Raw genomic sequence first — 19557 nt, 5'->3', positions numbered from 1 at the left:
TACTGTTATAATCAATTAGTTGCTTTTTTTCGTCGTCTCTCTTTCGTACTTTTCTTCGTCGTGCCTCGTGTTTGTTTATCATGAAGCCGGCTGGAATGTCTGACGTTGCAAAAAAACAATTTTATTCGTCAAAAGAGAGGAGATTCTCGATAAAAAGTTATTTTTTGCTACTTTATCGGTCATACACTCACACATGAGTAATGCAATTTTTCGCTTTAATAACCTCATTAAAAATACTTTTTGCATCGAATTGTCATTACTGTATGTCAGTGTGTCACATTTTTGTTGCAACAATTTTTTTTTTATTGACAAACTTTTTTTTTACAAAACAAAAAAAAATTGCTTGACACCCTAAAATACTTTTTTTTTCATAAACATGACTTTACCCCATTTTTCTTGGTATTTTTTATGGCTTCCTTTTTTTCGTCTTGCGAATTTAAGAAATTTTATGTCTACATCAAGGAATCCATAAAAAGAAAAGAACTAGAAGTTGGTGACCATAAACCTGCCTTTGTTACATTATTACGCGATCATAATAAAAAAAAAAGAAGAAAATTTTACTTCATCACACGAAAATGCTCTCAAAGCAACATTTTTTTTCTTCTTTTTGTTCGAAAAAAAAATTGCATTCACGAATTTCCCGGAAAAGAAATAAAGGTTAAAGTTCAATTTAAAATCGACACGCATGCACTTTGTGATTTCCCGGAAAACGTATGAGATTCGAGGAAAATGTTGTTAATGTTCGCTTCGAACACCTGCGAGAATTTTATAACTAAATTTTTCAGATACACGAGAAATGTGAAGCTAAAAGAGTTCCCGCGAAAAACTAATGCAAATAAATCAAAAAATGAGCACAATAATTTACAATTTAGTTAAAAGCTCATTTTTGTTACATTTCTTTTTACTTTTTGATATAGCGTGCAGTTCGCTCTCTTTATTTTATTTTTTTTTTCTGCTTTACGGTAAACATGCTATTATTTGTTTATTTACCGAATTTATTTACTGTTATGAAAAGTTACGTTTTTGTTTTGAATAAAAAAATTATGATATCGTGAATTTGTGTAAAAAACTGCATGATGCATTTTTTGCATTAGAGTTCGAATTTTCGAAGATTTTTGATGAAATTAAATTTCGAAAAATAATTCTAAAAATGATAAATTATTATATATTTTTATTTTTTATAAAAGGAAAATAATTTTTAAAAAATTTAATATTTTCAAATATAAAAGTTCCAAATTTTTTATACAAGTTCGAATTTTTTTTTCAAATTTTCGAATGTACAAAATTTATTTAGAAATAATTTATTTGCATAAAGCTCAAATTTTCAAAAAAATATCGAAAAACTAAATTTGCTTAAAATTAAAAAAAAAATTATATACATAAAAATTTTGTTTATTTTTTGATTTTAGGAGAACATTTAAAAAAATTCGAAAACTCTTAAAATTTTTAATTTACAGTTTTAGATCGAAAATTTTAAAAATCTAAATTTTGATTAATTTTTTTAAAAAATTCTAATTAATTAAAAATATTTATTTTTCGAAAATTTTTAATTTTCGAAATTAAGTTCGAAAAAAATTTTTTTTTGTTATTTTCGAAAATGCTTAGATAAATTAAAGGTATTTTTTTTTGAAATTCAACTAACATTTAAAAAAAAACTATTAAAAAAAATAAAAATATTTTAAATATTAAAAAAAAAATTAAAAAAAATCACAATATTCGAAATTAACTTCGAAAAAATTTTTTTAATTAATAATTTTTCAATAAATTTAATTTTTTTATCAAACAAAAATAAAATTGTTGCTTTGTTGTCTTGCGTCGAGGAGACACCTGGTCGTGCAAACATTTAATCAGCTGTCTGAACACCAATTTTTTTTTATTGCCGTAACATTTATTGACAAATTCAGAGCGATCTCTGTCACATCGAGCGACCTTAGTAACAACAATTGTTTGTTTTAAGAATGTGACGTCTTTTGTTCATCTTTTTTTCTCTCTTCACACAACGACTTGTTTGATATAGTTTGTAATGTACGTAATAATAACGAGGCGAATCAGTTAGCAACTAAATAACGAATTGTGGCAGCAAAAGAGTTTATTGTATTTATTTGGAGATATTAACAGATTTATTTTTATCTTTTTTTGACAGGAATCTGCGGAGGAGAGACATCAAATTACGCTAAAAATTGCATGTAAAGAGAAAAAAGTGAGAAATTGCAAAGAAAAAGTGAATTAAAAAAAATAATAAATTTTTGAAAAATTAATTAAAAGAAAAAAATTAAAAATAAAAGAGGAAAAAAGTGAAAAAAGAAGAAAATTTTGAGCCAGTACAACATTCGTGCATTAATTTTTGTTAGTTGAATGCCGTTCGTTAGTGCAGCTCGATGTTAGCCCCCCCTCAATTGGCTGCTACACTGAATAAACGAAGTGGGGGGCCTAATTCTTCATCATCCTCAGCAACATCGTCTTCATCATCATCGTCGCAGCATCTCCATTCGCATCATCTCCATCATCAACATTCATCTCATCTCGCGCCAACGACTTCGCAGGAGCATTTTCACTACTTGCAAGGACCGCAGCAGCAGCAGCACGTTCATCATCAACACGCGCCTCCGCCACGCATTCCGCACCAAAGTCGCTCCATCGAACAGCAACTCTACGACTTGAGCATTTATCCGGAAACCGGTAAAAACTACCATCATCCGCATCACCGCTATTCGCTGAGTAACTTGAACAATTGCAGTGTCAGTGTAGACATAGACACACTACTGAATTATAACCTTGTGAGTGGCATAAAAACATTAAAAGTGGATAATCCAAAGGAAACGCAAAATCCACCGACCGCAAGTGGTACGACGACAGCGCAACAAGCAGCCTCGACAACTGTCGGCAGTTCGGGCGGCACGCAGCAAGCAACTGTCGTTGCACAATCCGGACAAAATCCCGCAGCGACATACCAGCAACAAAGCTTCTATTGGTTGAACAAAGATCCCGCAAGTAGAATGCTCATGGATAAGGCCAAACAGAAACGTGAGTAAACTCGAAAATTTTCATCTTGATTTCCCAAAAAATATTCGACGAATGCAATAAATAAATTCCACGAGACGCCCCCACACACAGAAAAAAAACTCACATAAATTATGACAATTTTCTTCTTCTTTCAAGTAATGATAATAAAAAATGATGTAACTGCATTCTCTCGCTCGCATGCTCACTCATGTGCTTTATTATTATTATTTTATTAAAAATGACGAAGAAAAAAATTGGCACATCTAATAGGCGCCGCGCCATTTTATTGAGCACTTTTTGTCATCGCCATGCATTTATTATTTTTTTTCCTTTAATCAGATTTTAGACTGACTCAAGACGGAAAATCCCGGTTGTTTATTTTTTTTTTTAATTATTATTATTCACTTTAATTTATTTTAAATTTATTGCATCTTATCAAAAAAAAAAAATACTTTGATAAAAAAAAATCGTGACAATTTTTTTTGAATTGATATCAAAAGGCGCTATATTATCAAATATTCATTCAGAAAAAATGTCACTTGTTCAATTTGAAGTAACAAAGGTGTGTCTGTTAATTACATTTTTTCATTTGAAAAATTTTTTAACGCGTTTCTTTTGAAAAAATCAATATTTTTATTCAAATTTTTATCATTGAACCAATTTCTTGTAAAAAAAAATTTAAATTTATTTTTTTAATGCGATTTGAATCGAAAATCAAAAAAAAATAAATAAATATTATTTTACAACTACTTGAGAAAAAAAATTATTATATTTAAAAATTAAATGCTTAAATATTTTTTTTAAATTTAGTAAATTAATTTTTTTAAATTTAAATTGTTAATTTTAAATAAATTTTGAAGAAAATCGCTTAAACATTTAAATTTATTTTTTTTAATATTTTACCATGAATATTAAATAAGTTTAAATTTTTTAGAATATTTTTTTTTTAATTTTAAAAATATTTTAAAAATAAAAAAATATTTAATTAAAATTAAAAATAATTAAAATTTAATTAAAAAATATTTAAAATATTTCTTTGATCAAAAAATATTTCTTGATTTAATCAATTTTTTTGAGAATTTAAACAAATATAAATTCTTACATTAGAATTTTAAAAAAATATATTGAAAAAAAAAATTCTCACAAAAAAATTAAAATAACTCATTTTCCATTAAATATCATAAAAAATTTGCTCTGTGAAGCGTGAGCAAAGTAAAAATATTTAAAAGTGATTTATGTCATTTGGCTCGTCAAATATTTCAAAAAAGTTTTTCAAACTATCAATCTTGTACACTTTTGTTGTTGTTTAACATTTATTCATATTTTTTTTTTCTTCAAATAATCATTTTTTTTAAGTTTCGCAAAAATTTGAACACAACAACGGCGGATGAAGTAACAGTTCTATTTTTATAAAAATTATTTTTGTAACTGAAAATCTTTAATTTTAACATTTTTTTCAACTGTACTAATTATTATTAAGTATTTGTTGTTGGTTGAACGCTTTTTAACCTTCATTTTTCGTCATAATAATTAACTTTTAATTTTCAAACAACAAAAAAAAAATTGAAAGTCGGTGAATGTCGGCGGCATCATCTTGCATCAAGAGGAAAAAATTATTCATATATTGAATTAAATTACATTCATTAACGATGCAACTACCATTTCCATTGTAATATTTTACCATATTAACTTCCGTATAATTATAAACATTTAACCATGACAGCCTTTTATGCATTTTATTACTGTTATTAAACTATGGGAGACTCTCTTTTGCTTTATGAGGTACTAACGAGAGCAAAACTTGTAACTTTTAATGAGAGTGCCGATGATAACTTGCATAAAATCAGCATTTTATCAACACTCCCCTTTTTCGTTCTCACAGTGCACATCGCGAAAATGGGTCGCGAATTAAAAAAAAAAATAAACACAAGAAAATTTTCTAAACACAAAGACATGAAAGAAAACACATCATTATAAACACACCATAAAAATTAATAAATAAATATTTCGCCCGCGCCATGTCTGAGCAAACAATGTAACGAGTTGAAAAAAAAAAGTTGACGTCAACCGTAGACTGTTGCTGCTTATTACAATGTTTATTGCTCTTTGAACCCCGTGCTATACAGTTCATTTGACGACTTTTTTTTTCCATGCAATCAACGAACGTACGGAATATTCCGCATATAATGTATGCCAAAATAGTCCGAAACGTATCTAATTATATGAAACGATGACAAGAACAAGAAACAAAAAAAAAATATTATAAAAAATTGCTTTGTGCGAAAAGTTTCTCAGAATTTGATTTTTTTATTATTTTTTTTGGGCATCATCATCAGCTGACTCATCTTTCTGCATATAACTGCACGTTAATTTACGATCGTGGTGATGATACCATGCTATTAATACTGTGGTTTTGCAAATTTATATCGGTCATCTCATTACTTTGGGTTTCTATAATTAATTACTTGCACATACGGAAATGTATTGGAAAATTTATTTTCAATTTTTGTCAGAGAAAAATTATTTTTTGAGCGATTTGAATTAGTTTCTCTAATATTTTGTCATTTTTCTTGCTTTGAAAAATTTAGTAAAAAATTATTTTTTATTATTTTGATATTTTTAATGAAAATTTGGCTTAAGCTTATTAAAATTTATCAATATTTAGGTAAAAAAAAATATTTAGGTCAAGTAAGCAAAATCGAAGTTTATAATTTTTTATTAATTTCAGCTCAAATTAATTCAATTCTATTTTAAAATAATTTTTTTTATTTATTTATTTTAAAATTCATAATATTTTAAAATTATATAATTATAAAAATAAATATTAAAAATAAATTTTATAATTAAATTAAATAATTTTTTTTTTATCCAAATTTGCGACAAAATATTTAAAAATAAAAAAAAAATAATTTTTAAAATAAAAATAATTATTTGTTTATGAAAATCATCAAACGAAAAATTACATGAAAATTTGTTCTATTTTTTATCGACAAAATATTTTATTTTAAATTAAAATTTAAATAAAATTTAATTTAAAAAATACTTAAATATATTAATTTTGCAAAAAATAAATATTTAAAATAAAAAATAATTTTAACAAAAAAATTTTTTTTAAAAATTAAAAATAATTATTGATTTAAATTATTTTATTAAAATTCTCATACGAAAAAAAATTTAAAAAAATTAAACAGGAAAATTTCAAAGTGAGTTCATGAGAGCTCAATCGTTAACTCGGCTAAGGAACTTGCCTTGAAAGAAAAAATCCGATTTAAAATATTTTCTTGGCACCTCGCACGAAAGCAATCAGCTGATATTATTAAAAATATTCATATGTGTGTTTTACATGCCTTCCCCTATTTCCTGATCTCGCTATTTATAAATAAATAAATAAAAAAAAAGAAATGAATTTTCCTGTAAACAAAATTTTGTCTGAGATTTTTTTTCTTTAAATTTTAAATTTGATGATGTCGATCGAGTGTGCGGAAACGTGTCCGATAAAAAATTTTTTATTCACTTCCAGACCACCTTTCAGCTAATTTGTTCACTCACCCACTTGGTTCTCTCGCGCGGATGAGAGCGCGCGCATACGACCACGATATTTATTTATCTCTTTTCTCTTGTGTCACTCCATTTTAATCTAATTAACTTTTTTGTTCGGGCAAAAATCTGTCGTTTTGTGTGTGTGTTTTCGATGTCTTTGGAAAAATTTACTTAACTTAGAACTTGATGGTCCGAGTGACAATTCTCTTCTCATTTTATTGAATTACACGATGATCACGACGCCTTTGTTTGTGTGGCGTGACAGTGTGTCGATTTCGTAGGTTGTGTTGAGTTGCGAATACGACTTTTTTGTGTGGGCAAAAATATAATCTGCCTACGACAATGTAGCGTCAATGGATGTAGGTTCATTCTGCAATGTGCGAGCGAGCGAGTGTATGATGTGACGTGACACACAAATATTACGAGACTCTTGTTGAGTGAGGGTTTTTTTCTCACTTGTATGGGAATTTAGTGTTGTTCGATGTGTTTTGGAATTAACGGTATTTATTGAATATATCCAGTTTTTATATTAAATTTAAATAATTTTTGTTAATTTTTTTTCTTGTCATTTTAAAAAAATGTTTTAAACTGTTTTTTAATTAAAAACAAAATTTTTAATAAAAATTTAAAAAAGTACCAGACGTATCCATTAAAAATATTTTTTTTTAATTTAAAATTTTTAAAATAAAATAAAATATAATTTAAAAAAAAATAAATAAAAAAAAAATTTAATTTAATTAATTAAAAAAATAAATTAATTAATTATCAAAAGCAAAATTAATTAATTAAAAAAAAATAATTTTTTATAAATAAAATTATAATTCATTCTAATTTAATTAAAATTTAAAAAAAATAATTTAAAAAATTAAATTAATTTTTTTATAAATTAAAATTATAATTCATTTTAAATTAATTAAAATTTAAAAAAATAAATTAATAAAACTAAAAATTAATTAAAATAAAACTAATTTAATTATTAATTTAATTTAATTATTTTATTTAATTTATTATTAAAATAAATAATTAATTATTTTTATTTAATTTAATTCATTTTAATTTTATTAATTAATTCCTTTTAATTATTTTTTTATTGAACAAAATCAATCAAAAATACCGAAAACCGTTAATTTCCTCTCCGCCATCCCTAATTTGAGTACTCAACTTGATCACCTTACTTTCTTACCGTATGCACTGAGCAGTTCAGTGTTGTTTCTTAGACAGCAAGACATGCAAGAGTCTCTCTGTTTTCTATGAAACTTTTTTATTTAAATTTTATCATCACGCATTCTATTGCAATTTTATTCTGCAAACCAAATAAGGGAGAAAAATAATTCCCTAAAAAACTAAAAAAAAAGTATTTTGCTAATTATATAAAGAAAGAAAAAAAAATCTTTCTGCGGCAAAATAATTACTAGATACTTTTTCGTCTTTATTCGAAAATAAAAAAAAATAAAGCAAAAAGGAAATACTTGTGTAATCATCAAAAACAAAAAAAAAGAGAAAAAAGAAAATTGGTCAAATAAAAAAAAAATAGAAAAAAATACGTAACAGTCAAATTACTGCTGCAAAAAATTCTAGAGAGTTATTATTATTATTACATGAGCTCGTATAAAAAAATGGAGCAATAAAAAATAATAATAAAAGAGGAACATAAAGTTGTGCAAAAAAAAAATATGTTAGTGAAAATTTAATTGCTGTGAAAGAGGCTAACTAACTAACGACGACGAAAGAATTAAAAGATATAAAAAAATAGAGGAAATAAAAGAATTAAATCGAGTTAAAAATAAACTCAATCATTTTATGTATTGAACGTCGTTCCTTCAACTCGTCTTCGCAACATCGTTGAAAGAAGAAAAAAATCACATACGTGAGAAATTCTTCATCAAAAGTTTAAATATAAATAAAATAAAATTCAGTGCGTTCAATTTTTTTTTTTGGCTCGGAAACAAAGAATCGACGGCGCGGCGCACAAAAAGTGTGAACGACATTTCTCAAGTCTACAAGGAAATATCTTTATAATATGTCAGCGGCTGTTTGTTTCATCCCTGCATCAACAACAACTAATTCCAATAACAATCAAAATATGGTGCGCTCGCAGAACAATTGGGAATGGCAACAGCACCATTCGCCGCCCGAAGACGACGACGATGATAATGTTGATTATCGTGACGGTGAGTTTACGTGTATTTGTGGCACGGCAACCTAAGCAACTTTCATTGTTCATAAATTGAACGAGAAAAAAAATAAAATTGGAGTTTTTGGAATGAGTCATGCTTGTGAGTGGGAGTTTTTTTTTTGTTCGTTAAAATATTGCAATGGCCTTGACGGGAACACCGCGGATTTTAGAAAATAACTAGAGCACAAAATCGGCGCCAAGATAAGGTTCTGTCAAGTGTGACTACTGGTTGCGAAATGAGCTGAAACTAAATAAAACACGACTAACTGTTGCATCACCTTCTTCTCTCTCACTCGATAAGAACTCGATTTTTTTTCCTTGAATGAATTGAGTGAGGTAATGACGACTGTTTTTTTTTATTTATTTTTTTCCATACAAAAAAACGACATATTGACAGGCTTTAATTATTGAAAAAAAAATTTTCTGTGGAAAAAAAATCTATTGATAAGCGATAAATTATTTTTTTTTTGTTGTTATCAGGCTTACTGAGAAAATATTGAAAGTACATACAAATAAATGCGTAATAAATAAACAATATGAACGGTGCAAAGTCAAAACATGTGCCGAGGAATTCAAAACATTGTTATTCTTATTATCTCTGTCAACTTCCATACTAGCGCAAACGTGATCAGAGAACAATTTTAAATTGACGACGTCTTATCGCATCATCCTCCACACATATACAAATAATAATAAAAATAATAAATAAATACAGAGCTTAGATTTTTTTAATATAAAACGGTGTCCTAAGCAACAACAAATAATAAAAACACGTGTATTTATTTTTATTTTTTTTTCCTCGGGATTTGTTTGTTTTGAAATAATATTTAAATTAACGTTCTTTCCCGAAACGCAGAAAAAATTTTCAGGAAAAAACTTTCCATTGACGTATTTTTATTTATTTTATTTTTTGTTATTTTTTTTTTTTCAAACAAAAAAAATCTACCTTGACAATGAAAATTCTCCATTCCATGAAAAAAAAAGAGAAAATTATTTTTCTGTACAAATTTTTGTATTTATGGAAAAATAAACTGTACCTACGTCAGAAAATATGGAACAACAATAATAAATGTAATAAAATTGCGCGCAATATCTTCCTAATGCACTTCGACCTGTTTGTTGTCATGGTGTAAGTTTCACGACGTACCTATCAGCTCTTCGGCATTTTTCGTACAAAAAAAAATAAATAAATGATATTAAATTTAAAGTATCTCCTCTATCCAACTTCATGAAAAATGAATTTATCAAAGAAATTTAATACAATTTTTTTTATTCATGTGTGGGTTTAAAAAAAAAGAAGTCCTTCAAGACATTTTTTTCTCTGAAATGAGAGAAGAGGAAAAGTTTGTTGAGGGAAATTGCGTCGTTTTATTCTTGTTTGTTATGAATTACTGACACATTTCTGGAAAAAAGGAAAGTCGATCGTTATTGTTTGTTTTGATATTATTATTAAATAAATAAAAGGTCTGTCGGCGGTTGGCCTTGACGATATAATAAATTCCGTTAAATTTTGATGATTCTTTTGTTGTTTAAATGGAATTTTGCAAAATTGGTTCCTTTGTGGAAGGACTATAAGTCCTACATGATTTTGAGTTAAAATTTGCATATTATTTCCATTTTAATGAGTGTTTGAGGATTTTTGTTTCAAAGTATTTTGATTAAAAAAAAAATGAAAAAATGTTTGAATTTAATAATTTTCTAATTTTCAATAACTTTATAATAATTTTCGTTCAATTTTAGTAATTTAATTTAAAATAATTATTTTTTTATTTATTTAAGAATTATAATTATTTTCAGATGTTTGTTAAAGTATTTAAAAATAAAAAAAAATAATTTAATTTTTTTTTATTATTTTAACATATGTAATTATTAATTTAAAAATTCTTTTATTAGTTAATTAATTAATTTTAATTTTTAATTAATTTTTCAATTAATAAATTAATAAATTATTTTTAATTATTTAAATTAAAAAAAGTAGGTAGTAATTTATTTTTGATTTTAATAAAAATATTAAATTTAAAAAAATCTAACATAAAATTATTTCTTAATTAATAAAATAATATTTTAGTAAATTGTTTTTGATTTTAAAAATTTTAAATAAATTGAATTAAAATTAAAATATAATGAAATTGCAATAAAAAAAAAGTTAAAATAAAGTAAATAATAAAAAAAAATATTTTATTAAATTGAAAAATTAATTCAACAATTAAGTGCTCATCAATTAAAGATAATTTAATTGTTTTTTATTTAACAAAAATATTATTTTAAATTAAAAATTAAAAAAAAATCAATTTAATCGTTTTGACAATTTTTCTAAAATAATTTTTAAATTTAATTTAAAATTTCAATAATTAAAAATATTATTAATTAAATAATATATTAAATAAATTAATTTAATAAAAATTTAATATTTTTATTTTTTTTAACTAAAATTAATTTTTAAAAAATCAACTTTTGAGCTAATTATAAAATCTTTAAAAATTAATTAATAATGCAAAAAAATCCCTTTAATAAAATCCAGAAAAAAGCACAAAACATCATGATTCGACAAATTTGCTACAAATTGTCTGACAAAAAAAAACCTTATAAAATTACCATTTCCGCAAGGAAAGAAAAAACAATGCGTCACATCGCAATCATCTGACACCACAAAACATTTATTTGTTTATCAGCCAGCAATATATACTCACAAATCGTAGATGACTAATGAATTCCAGTTAAAACCCAACAAACAACGTTTCTTACTGAAAACCAAAAAAAAAATAATAAAATTTACTTCGCATCTGTTCGTTTCATCGTCTGTGCAATAAAATAAATGCAAGTGAATGTCAGTTAATATGACTTGCATTCTAAACATTTGTTACACTATTTATTCAACTTGTGCCACATTGTAACGTTTTATTTTTATTTTTTTTTCTTATGTAACGATGTTCTTCCCATAAATTTGCTGTTTTGTAATTTGAATCGCGTGATAAACCTTCAATATTCTTGCAGTTCTTATGCGAGATTCAAGTGAGCGGCCTTGAGACGTCAGTTGATAATAACGACGACGACAACGACGACGAAATGTGATGATTGTTACAAACGGACGACTTTTATGTAATCTTAGATGATGTACGTTGCACAAAGAGACATCCATCCAAGGCCAGAAGTATGTAATAAATATTCTGTAGTTTATTATCAGCTGCAACTGTGCTCTCGTCTCGCCAGTAATAACTCTCTCTCATGTCGGTCTGTCGGTTATATATGAAAATTTATGGATGCCTGTCACATCTATGTACAGCAAAATGACGAGTTCTGGCCTATATGACACACGAAAAAATTAATTCAACCCATATTGATTTGACCTAAATAGATAAAAATAGACATTTTTTTATTTATTCATTTTTTTTTTTGCGAGAGTTGTTTGGTAAAACAACAACAAAAATGCTGCAAGTACCGGTTTGAGTGCCCACCAAGCGTGCTTGCATACCAAATTTATGGAGACTAATAGTGAAATATTGCACTTTTTTGTCTGCCTGCAACATAAATGAATTACTTGCGAATGAATAACGAATTCCCGGTTCCATTTTTTGACATTCATGTGCGAGAAATGAAAGAAATCACGAATAAAAAAATATGAATCACGACAAAAATGACGTCAATAATTTCTAATAAAATTTTTTTTTTGACCGTTACTTGCCATCTTTGGTTCAGAGATGATTTTTAATAAAAAAAATCTCTAATCTGATTACGTTTCGTAAGAAAACTTCATTATAATTGACACGTTAAAGCCGTTTACCGGACTTTGAACGAACCGCAGATGATAAAAATCTGTTGCTTTTACACCTTCCAGCTAATTGAGTTGTTTAAAGTTTTTCGGTTGTGTGAGCATCGGAACGATTATTGTTTGTTCGCTGCTTGCAGTGTAGTGTAACTGACACGAATTAGCCGCAAATTGCATTTATTTTGGGAAATTAGTGTGAATTTAATTTACTGTCGAATATCTGGAATGAAAAAAAAAATTTTTAATTGAAATAAAATTAAAAAAAATGTTAAAGTTCATGCAAAATTCCGAACCAGACAACAAAACGTAAAAATCAATAATACGGAATAATAGTGAGTCAGTAAGTAATGAATGCACAAACAAGTGACATGTTGCACAAAATGCGTGTGTGTGTGTTGAAATGTAACTTTGACCTTTTATGGATGGAATTTTCCATCAAAAGAGGAAAATGCGATTGGAAAATGCTTAAGAGATAGACAGGAAAATCATTTTTCAGATGAATTGTGGGTAGAAGTTGACCTTTGTTGGTGATAAAAGCGTAGGATTTTTAATGTTGGATTGCAATAAGGGAAGAAAATTAAAATTGATTGAAAATTTTTCTTACAAACATTCGTTAAAAAAAATTTCTTTAGTTTTTTTGATTAAATTAATAATTTTAAAAGCTTTTTACATAAAAAATAGTTTCTGAAAGGCAAAAAATTCAATTAAAAAAATTATTTTATATTAAATTTTTTTAAAATTTTCAAATTTGTGAAGATTTTTAGTAAAAAAAATATTTTTTTTAAATACAGAGCGATTTGTTAATTTTTTATCTTACTTTAATGAACCTTTCAAAAAATATTAAATTAAAAATTTTCTTTACAAAATAATTTTAAAAATTTTATATTAAAATTAAATTAAAAATTAAAGGCTAAATTTTATATTAAAAAAATAAAAAAAAATATTTAAAATATAATAAAAAATAAAAATATTAAAATTTAAAGTAATTTAAAAAAAATTGACGAAAAAAAATTTTCTCTTATAAAAAAATTAAAAATTTTCTTTAGAAAATAATTTTAAAAATTTAAGGCTAAATTTTATATTAAAAAAATATTTAAAATATGATAAAAAATAAAAATATTAAAATTTAAATAAATTAAAAAATAAAATATTTATAATTTTAAAAAAATTGACGAAAAAAAATTTTCTCTTATAAAAAAATAAATAAAAATTTAATATACCTAAAATTTAAAAAATTAAAAAAAAATAAAATATTTTTTTTTTATTTAAAAAATTTTAAAATTAAGATAAAAAATTAATTAATTTAATTTAATTTTAAAAAAATTAAAAATGAGCGAAAATTTAATTTTTATTTTATTATTTATTAATCAAATCATATTATTTATTTTTTTATAAACTTTCAACAAATTTTTTTTTTCTGAAAAAAAATCTTCAGGTAAATTGTAAAAATTTCAATCTCAAATGCGAAATTTCTCACGCCATACCGCGAAGAAAAGTAACAAAAATATTGTCATTTCCTGCGCTACAGTCACAAATGCATTCACATCCAACTCACGTCACGCGTATTGTGAGCAAACTCACATTTATATCAAATTATTCTATTTCCGGACAAAATTTCGCGCTGCATGCATGCATCCGCTAACAACTCAAATTGTCGTGCCTCGACGAAAGACATTTCGCTTTACATTCATTTTACTCACAGGCATTAAGTCCATTTAAGGAAATAACCAATAATCAATGGTTGTGCAAGAAAACCGCCGAAGAAGGGATTCTCCTAATTCAATTTGCGGCGAAGAATTAGAAGGAAAAAAAAACAATTTTTGTGCCGTAATAATGACATTAATTTAAATTATATGTCTAGACGTGAATCGTAACATGATGTCTGACGCTATCGCCACTCAACAACGTTCGACGCATCTCTCATATGAAATTTTCAAAGCCGTTATTATTCTATTTCTATTAAAACCTATTTATAAAAGCATCATTTATTAATGCTCTTAATTCAGTGACGCGCTATTACGAGCTCAAAAGTTCACGAGGTCAAACACTTTTACGATGTTGACAGAATGTAAATTTTTAACGCGCGAGTCTTTGAACTCAAAACGAGTAGCACGATCCAAATCTCTCCAGCTCTGAAGATGATATCATTCACATCGCACCAAACAAAAACAAAGAAATAAACAGAAAAAAAAGTAGTGAATAGACGAAAATCTTGTGAGAAATTCATGGCTTTTGTTTTGTTTTGCTTTCTTAGAGAAAGGTCAGTCACTTCTTCTCGTACACACTCGTGTACACGTACTGCGGAGAAAAGTCAAAGAAATCTCCAAAATAAAATTTAAAAGAACGTGTTTTTTGTCGTTCATTTCATTTATAGAACTGGCAGTCAGTCCATGAATGCTGTACAATAATAAAAATATAAATACAAACAAATGAGAAGAAAAAAAAAGAAAGAAGTCGTATATTAATACCACCGAAAAAGTTGATTGAACCCCAATGACTCGCAGTATTTTGTTACTATTTGTTTTTTTTTTCTCTTCTCACTGAGACAACTTGATTTATTCACAATCGTCAAGTCTCGCTTTGTGACTGAGAAAAATTAAAAATGCAAGACTTCTGAATATTAAGAAGGTTTAATTAGATTGTCTTGAAATTCGTTTTAAAAGAGTTCAAAAAGATCTTTGACTCTTTTTAACAAAAAATTTGCTTTCAGAGGTATTTTAAATTGTTTAAAAAATTCATTTCTTTAAAGTTTAAACTTTTTTTTGGGTAATCTTGAAAGTAATTAGCAGATCAATAAAATAAAGATCTTAAAGGTCTAAAAGATCTTAAAAGATCTTAACAGATCACTTAAAGATTTCTTTGGAGCTTTTTGAATCAATTTGATTTTTTAAAAAACTTTTTACAGAAAATCAAGGAACTAAAATCTCGTTTAGATACCAAAAAATCAAGAGAATCGAACAAAAATTACCTTATTTAAAGATATTTAAGCAAATCTAACCTCAAAATTCTTTAAGTCGTCCATTTTTAATGTAAACAAACTTTTGGCGGGAAACCCAATGCACAAGTTAACTGTATCTATCTCATTTTTGGCGCTAAATATGACATTGACCCAGATGACATTTGAAAAAAAATAAAAGATCGATCTAAAAAAGCGCGCGAAAATTTAAACAAACCAATATTAGATCAAAATAAGTGCCAAAAATTAACTTTAAAATTACTTTTGAACAAATTTTTATCAAGAACATCTCAAATTGAACTTGAACATTTCGTTCCAAATTAATTTGTGTATCAGACAATTGTCTGTCGCGAGGCAACCTTAAAAAAAAATTTGTCACTCAACCCCGAGCTCCAAAGCTTGAGTCAGACACGAACATTATACAAACATTCCGCGCTTAATTAACCTCATTTGTTGTTTCATTAGATGTCGTGCTATGCTAACTAGATTCCCTCTTTTGTTACATTCCGCTTATTTTTATTTTATTTCATTTTTTGTGTGTTAATAAGGCAAGCACCTCATTCCTTTTTTTGTGCTCGTTTCTCGGAAAATTGTCTGTTTTTTGCGCGCTTCATCTCTCATTCTCCTTCTTGATTCTCGGCCAATATCATCGACAAACCGATTGACAAATAGTTTGTCTCAAGGTCGAGTTCAAAAATCTCCGTTCTGGTTCTTTTGAAAGAGTTTCAAACAAAAAAAGAAGACATAAATTATCTCTAATTGTCTCTTGATTTGATTGCCGGGAACGTATTTTTGACAGTTCCCATCAAAACTTTTGCTACTGCTTTATTTCTAAGCTCGCTCTCTCGCAATGTGTCACACACTCATTGTCGTCATATGTATCCATATCACATGCAATTTTGCGCTAATATCTGACGTATGTGTCACGACAACGCGCGTCGTACATCGTCGAACAAATATAGAGCGAGAAAGAGCGCACGTCCATTATATTACTTCGGCAATTCGGCTTAGCAACAGCTAAACTTTTTTTCGTGTGTCCCATGGACGAAAAAAGAACGCGCACTGCTTGTAAACAGACGTCGCGTTGTCGTTGTCGTGGTCGATTTCGCGTAGTAAATATGTGTGTTCGAAAAAAAAAACATGCGAAACGTAATTATTATTTTATTTTGGTTCGTTGTTGCCGCGCCACGAAAACGACGTATGAAGACAACGGAAGAAGAAACCGGTACAGAATTCGCGAATTTGGCAATTTTTTTTTTGTGTGGCAGCGAGCAAAATGAAAAGAAACAATAGAACACAAAAGACATTCATTAATAAACATGAGAAAACTCCCCTTAAAATATTTATTTACCTGCTCGTTATTTTTTTTTTTGCTCTCACTTCGTCTCGGATTCTCGGAAAGGTAATCGATAATTCTTCTCAATGCGATGTCTTAGAGAAAGACTTTGCTTCTGAGAAAATCACTTAGTCTCTGACGTACTTTGAGGTTGCTGCGTAACGTTCTCGGAACAAAAGATATTAACTGAATGAAAATGAAGCAATTAGTGAAATTGTTTCATATTTAATCTAATTTTTTCCATAATTTTCCATAATTACAAATTACCTATTAATAAAAATCCAAAAATTAGAAAATTTCTTTAAAATTAATCAAAAATATAAGAATTTTTGACGTTTTTCCTTAAAAAATTTGAAAATGTCAATTCAAAAAATGACCGTTGAAAATTTGGGATTCGCTTCTTTGCTAATTCAAGACAATATTTATGTCAATTTTTTGTTTTTTTAAATCAATTTTCACATTAAAAAAAATGACAGCTGTCAAAATTTTCTCTTATTTGAACTTAAAGTTATTTTGAGGTTATGTTAATTAAATTTTTATTTGAAATTTCGCTCTTTTTAACAAAACTTTAAAAAGAAAATTATAAAATTCATAAAAAATATTAATAACCAGACTAAAAAAAATATTCAAAGTCAAATTAAATATTAATATTTTAAGATTATTAAATCAAAATTATATTAAATTAAAATTAAATAAAATTATTAATTAAAATAAAATTTAAATTGAATAAAATTAAATAAAAATTGAATTAGCAAAAAAGCGAATTTCAAATTTTTAACGGTCATTTTTTGAATTGACATTTACAAAATTTTTAATGAAAAAAATTAAAATATAATTTTAAAAAAATAATTAAAATTAAAAAAAAAATTAAATTAAAAATTAAATTAAATATAAAATTAAAAAAAAAATAAATTAAAATTAAAAAAAAAAATTAAAATTTAAAAAAAAATTAAAAAAATTAAAAAAAAAATTAATTATTAATTTAATTTAAAATTTTTATAAGATTTTATTTTTTTTTAATTTAAAACTAAATTTTTTTAAAACCTATTTTGTTATGAGAAATTTTTTTCCATAAGTTGTCACGAATTTTTTTTCTACCAACGAAATGAATTAAAATGCCTTCAGCTACAATCCCAAACAAAAAATAAAAGCATCTCGAGCTAATCTTTGAGAGTTATTGAAGGTGTGTGTGCGAGATGGTAGGTTGACAAAAAAAAATGTGGGACAAGGTGAGTGTGTCTTGTCAACCGAGATTAGTGCAATTTGTTCATTTCAGTATTTTACTTATTTTTTTTTTTTTCAATAAAAATAATGCTTCTTAAAGATTGAGAGAAATTCTTGTGTGGGCGGAAAATTCCTTTCTTCGTTTTTTTTTTTATTTTTTCAAGTATTATTTATTGTGTCACTCATTCCGTTGTTCATCATTTTCTGTTTCTTCTTCTAAATTGCATGCTGCTTTCTAAATTTCATGTAGATAAATATAAAATATAGATCACGAAATTCACGACAACTTCTATTTTCGTTCGCATCACAGAAAAACTGACATGACGTGAAAACAAAAAAAAAATTGTTTTTGAGACAAGCTCATGTAAAATAATTTGTGATGATGATGTAACAATTTTTTGACATTTATTTCGAGTTTTTTTCCATTATTTTTAAATTTACGTCATTCTCTTATCACTGACCGACAATAATCTTCCATATCTAATTTTATAGTTCATGAGCACAACCCACTCTCGTGTCTATTTTAATATGCTCATTTTTTCCTTTTATTGTTGTTGTCGTCGTCGTAGTAGGAAGGATACGGTCGATATCGGTTTAAAAATAAATAAATTGAATGCGTAGTTGATCGTCGTCCATGGGCTTTTGTTTGGTTCGAGCAAATTAAAGATGTTTTGTTTACCTTGCTGTTCAATATTGATCCAGAACGGTAAACATCGTTGTTTTTCACGTTAATTACTGCCCTTTGAATATTTTTCCGTTTATTTTGTGACCCAATTAAAGTCACATTTTTCTGCTAAAAATAAAAAAAAAACGCTATTGCGAAAAAAAATTTTTTTTTAATTCAAATTTTAATGTCTCCATAAAAGTGAGGTGATTGTCCTCTTTATCGTCATCCCCTTCAAATTTATGAAGAAAAAAATGTCAGTGGGAAGCCCATTTGACATTTTTTGGCAGCATTCATCAGGTACAAGGCATACAAAGTACTAAACCATCGTCATTGGGAAATCAAGATTTTTCGATAATAAAATTGTCGCCAGATTGTCTTTACGAGTCCGAAATTTATTCTAAACATATTTTTCTCTTCGTTTTTTTCTTGCAGCTTCATATGTGACGGGGCCAATACCGGAATCAACAAGACAACGTCATGCACCTCTCTATGGCCGATTGGTTGCTGAAGAGCATTTACCGGCGTCGCATCGTGATGTGCATCAAGTAAGTAATTAAAAGTTGGCAATTTAATTTAATTATTTTAATTTTTGTCAATTTTCTAAAAAATATTAAGATGAAAAATTTAAAATAATTTTATTAAAATTAATTTGATTTAAAAAAAATAAAAATTACACAATATGAAAAAAAATATTAATTATTTCATTAAATTAATTAATTAATTAATAAAAAAAATTTAAAAAAACTAAAATATTTAAATAAAAATCATTATTTTTTTTAATTATTTTTTTAATTAATTATTTAATTTATTTTATTTAAATTAAATTATTTTTATTAAAATGAAAATAATAAAAATTTCCAATTTTGTTCATTATGATAAAAAAAATAAT

The 19557-nt window shown here is 26.1% G+C and overlaps 1 protein-coding gene across 2 annotated transcripts in view; it reads left to right on the top strand.

The window, feature by feature from the left end:
* The first annotated feature begins 2143 nt into the window (after positions 1–2143).
* Positions 2144–19557, top strand: part of LOC134837354 (serine/threonine-protein kinase minibrain) — a 31931-nt gene continuing 14517 nt past the window's right edge. The window contains exons 1-2 of one of the 2 annotated variants that reach the window (XM_063852762.1): positions 2144–3024; positions 19101–19213. In XM_063852762.1, the coding sequence (XP_063708832.1) occupies positions 2379–3024; positions 19101–19213 (759 nt within the window). In that variant the 5' untranslated portion in view covers positions 2144–2378. Of the gene's footprint in view, positions 3025–7835; positions 8715–19100; positions 19214–19557 lie in introns of those variants that run through there. The other variant, XM_063852837.1, reaches the window with a different exon arrangement.

Source organism: Culicoides brevitarsis, chromosome 1 (assembly GCF_036172545.1).
Source record: "Culicoides brevitarsis isolate CSIRO-B50_1 chromosome 1, AGI_CSIRO_Cbre_v1, whole genome shotgun sequence".
Classification (NCBI taxonomy): domain Eukaryota; kingdom Metazoa; phylum Arthropoda; class Insecta; order Diptera; family Ceratopogonidae; genus Culicoides; species Culicoides brevitarsis.
This window is presented reverse-complemented; position numbering and strand designations above follow the sequence as displayed.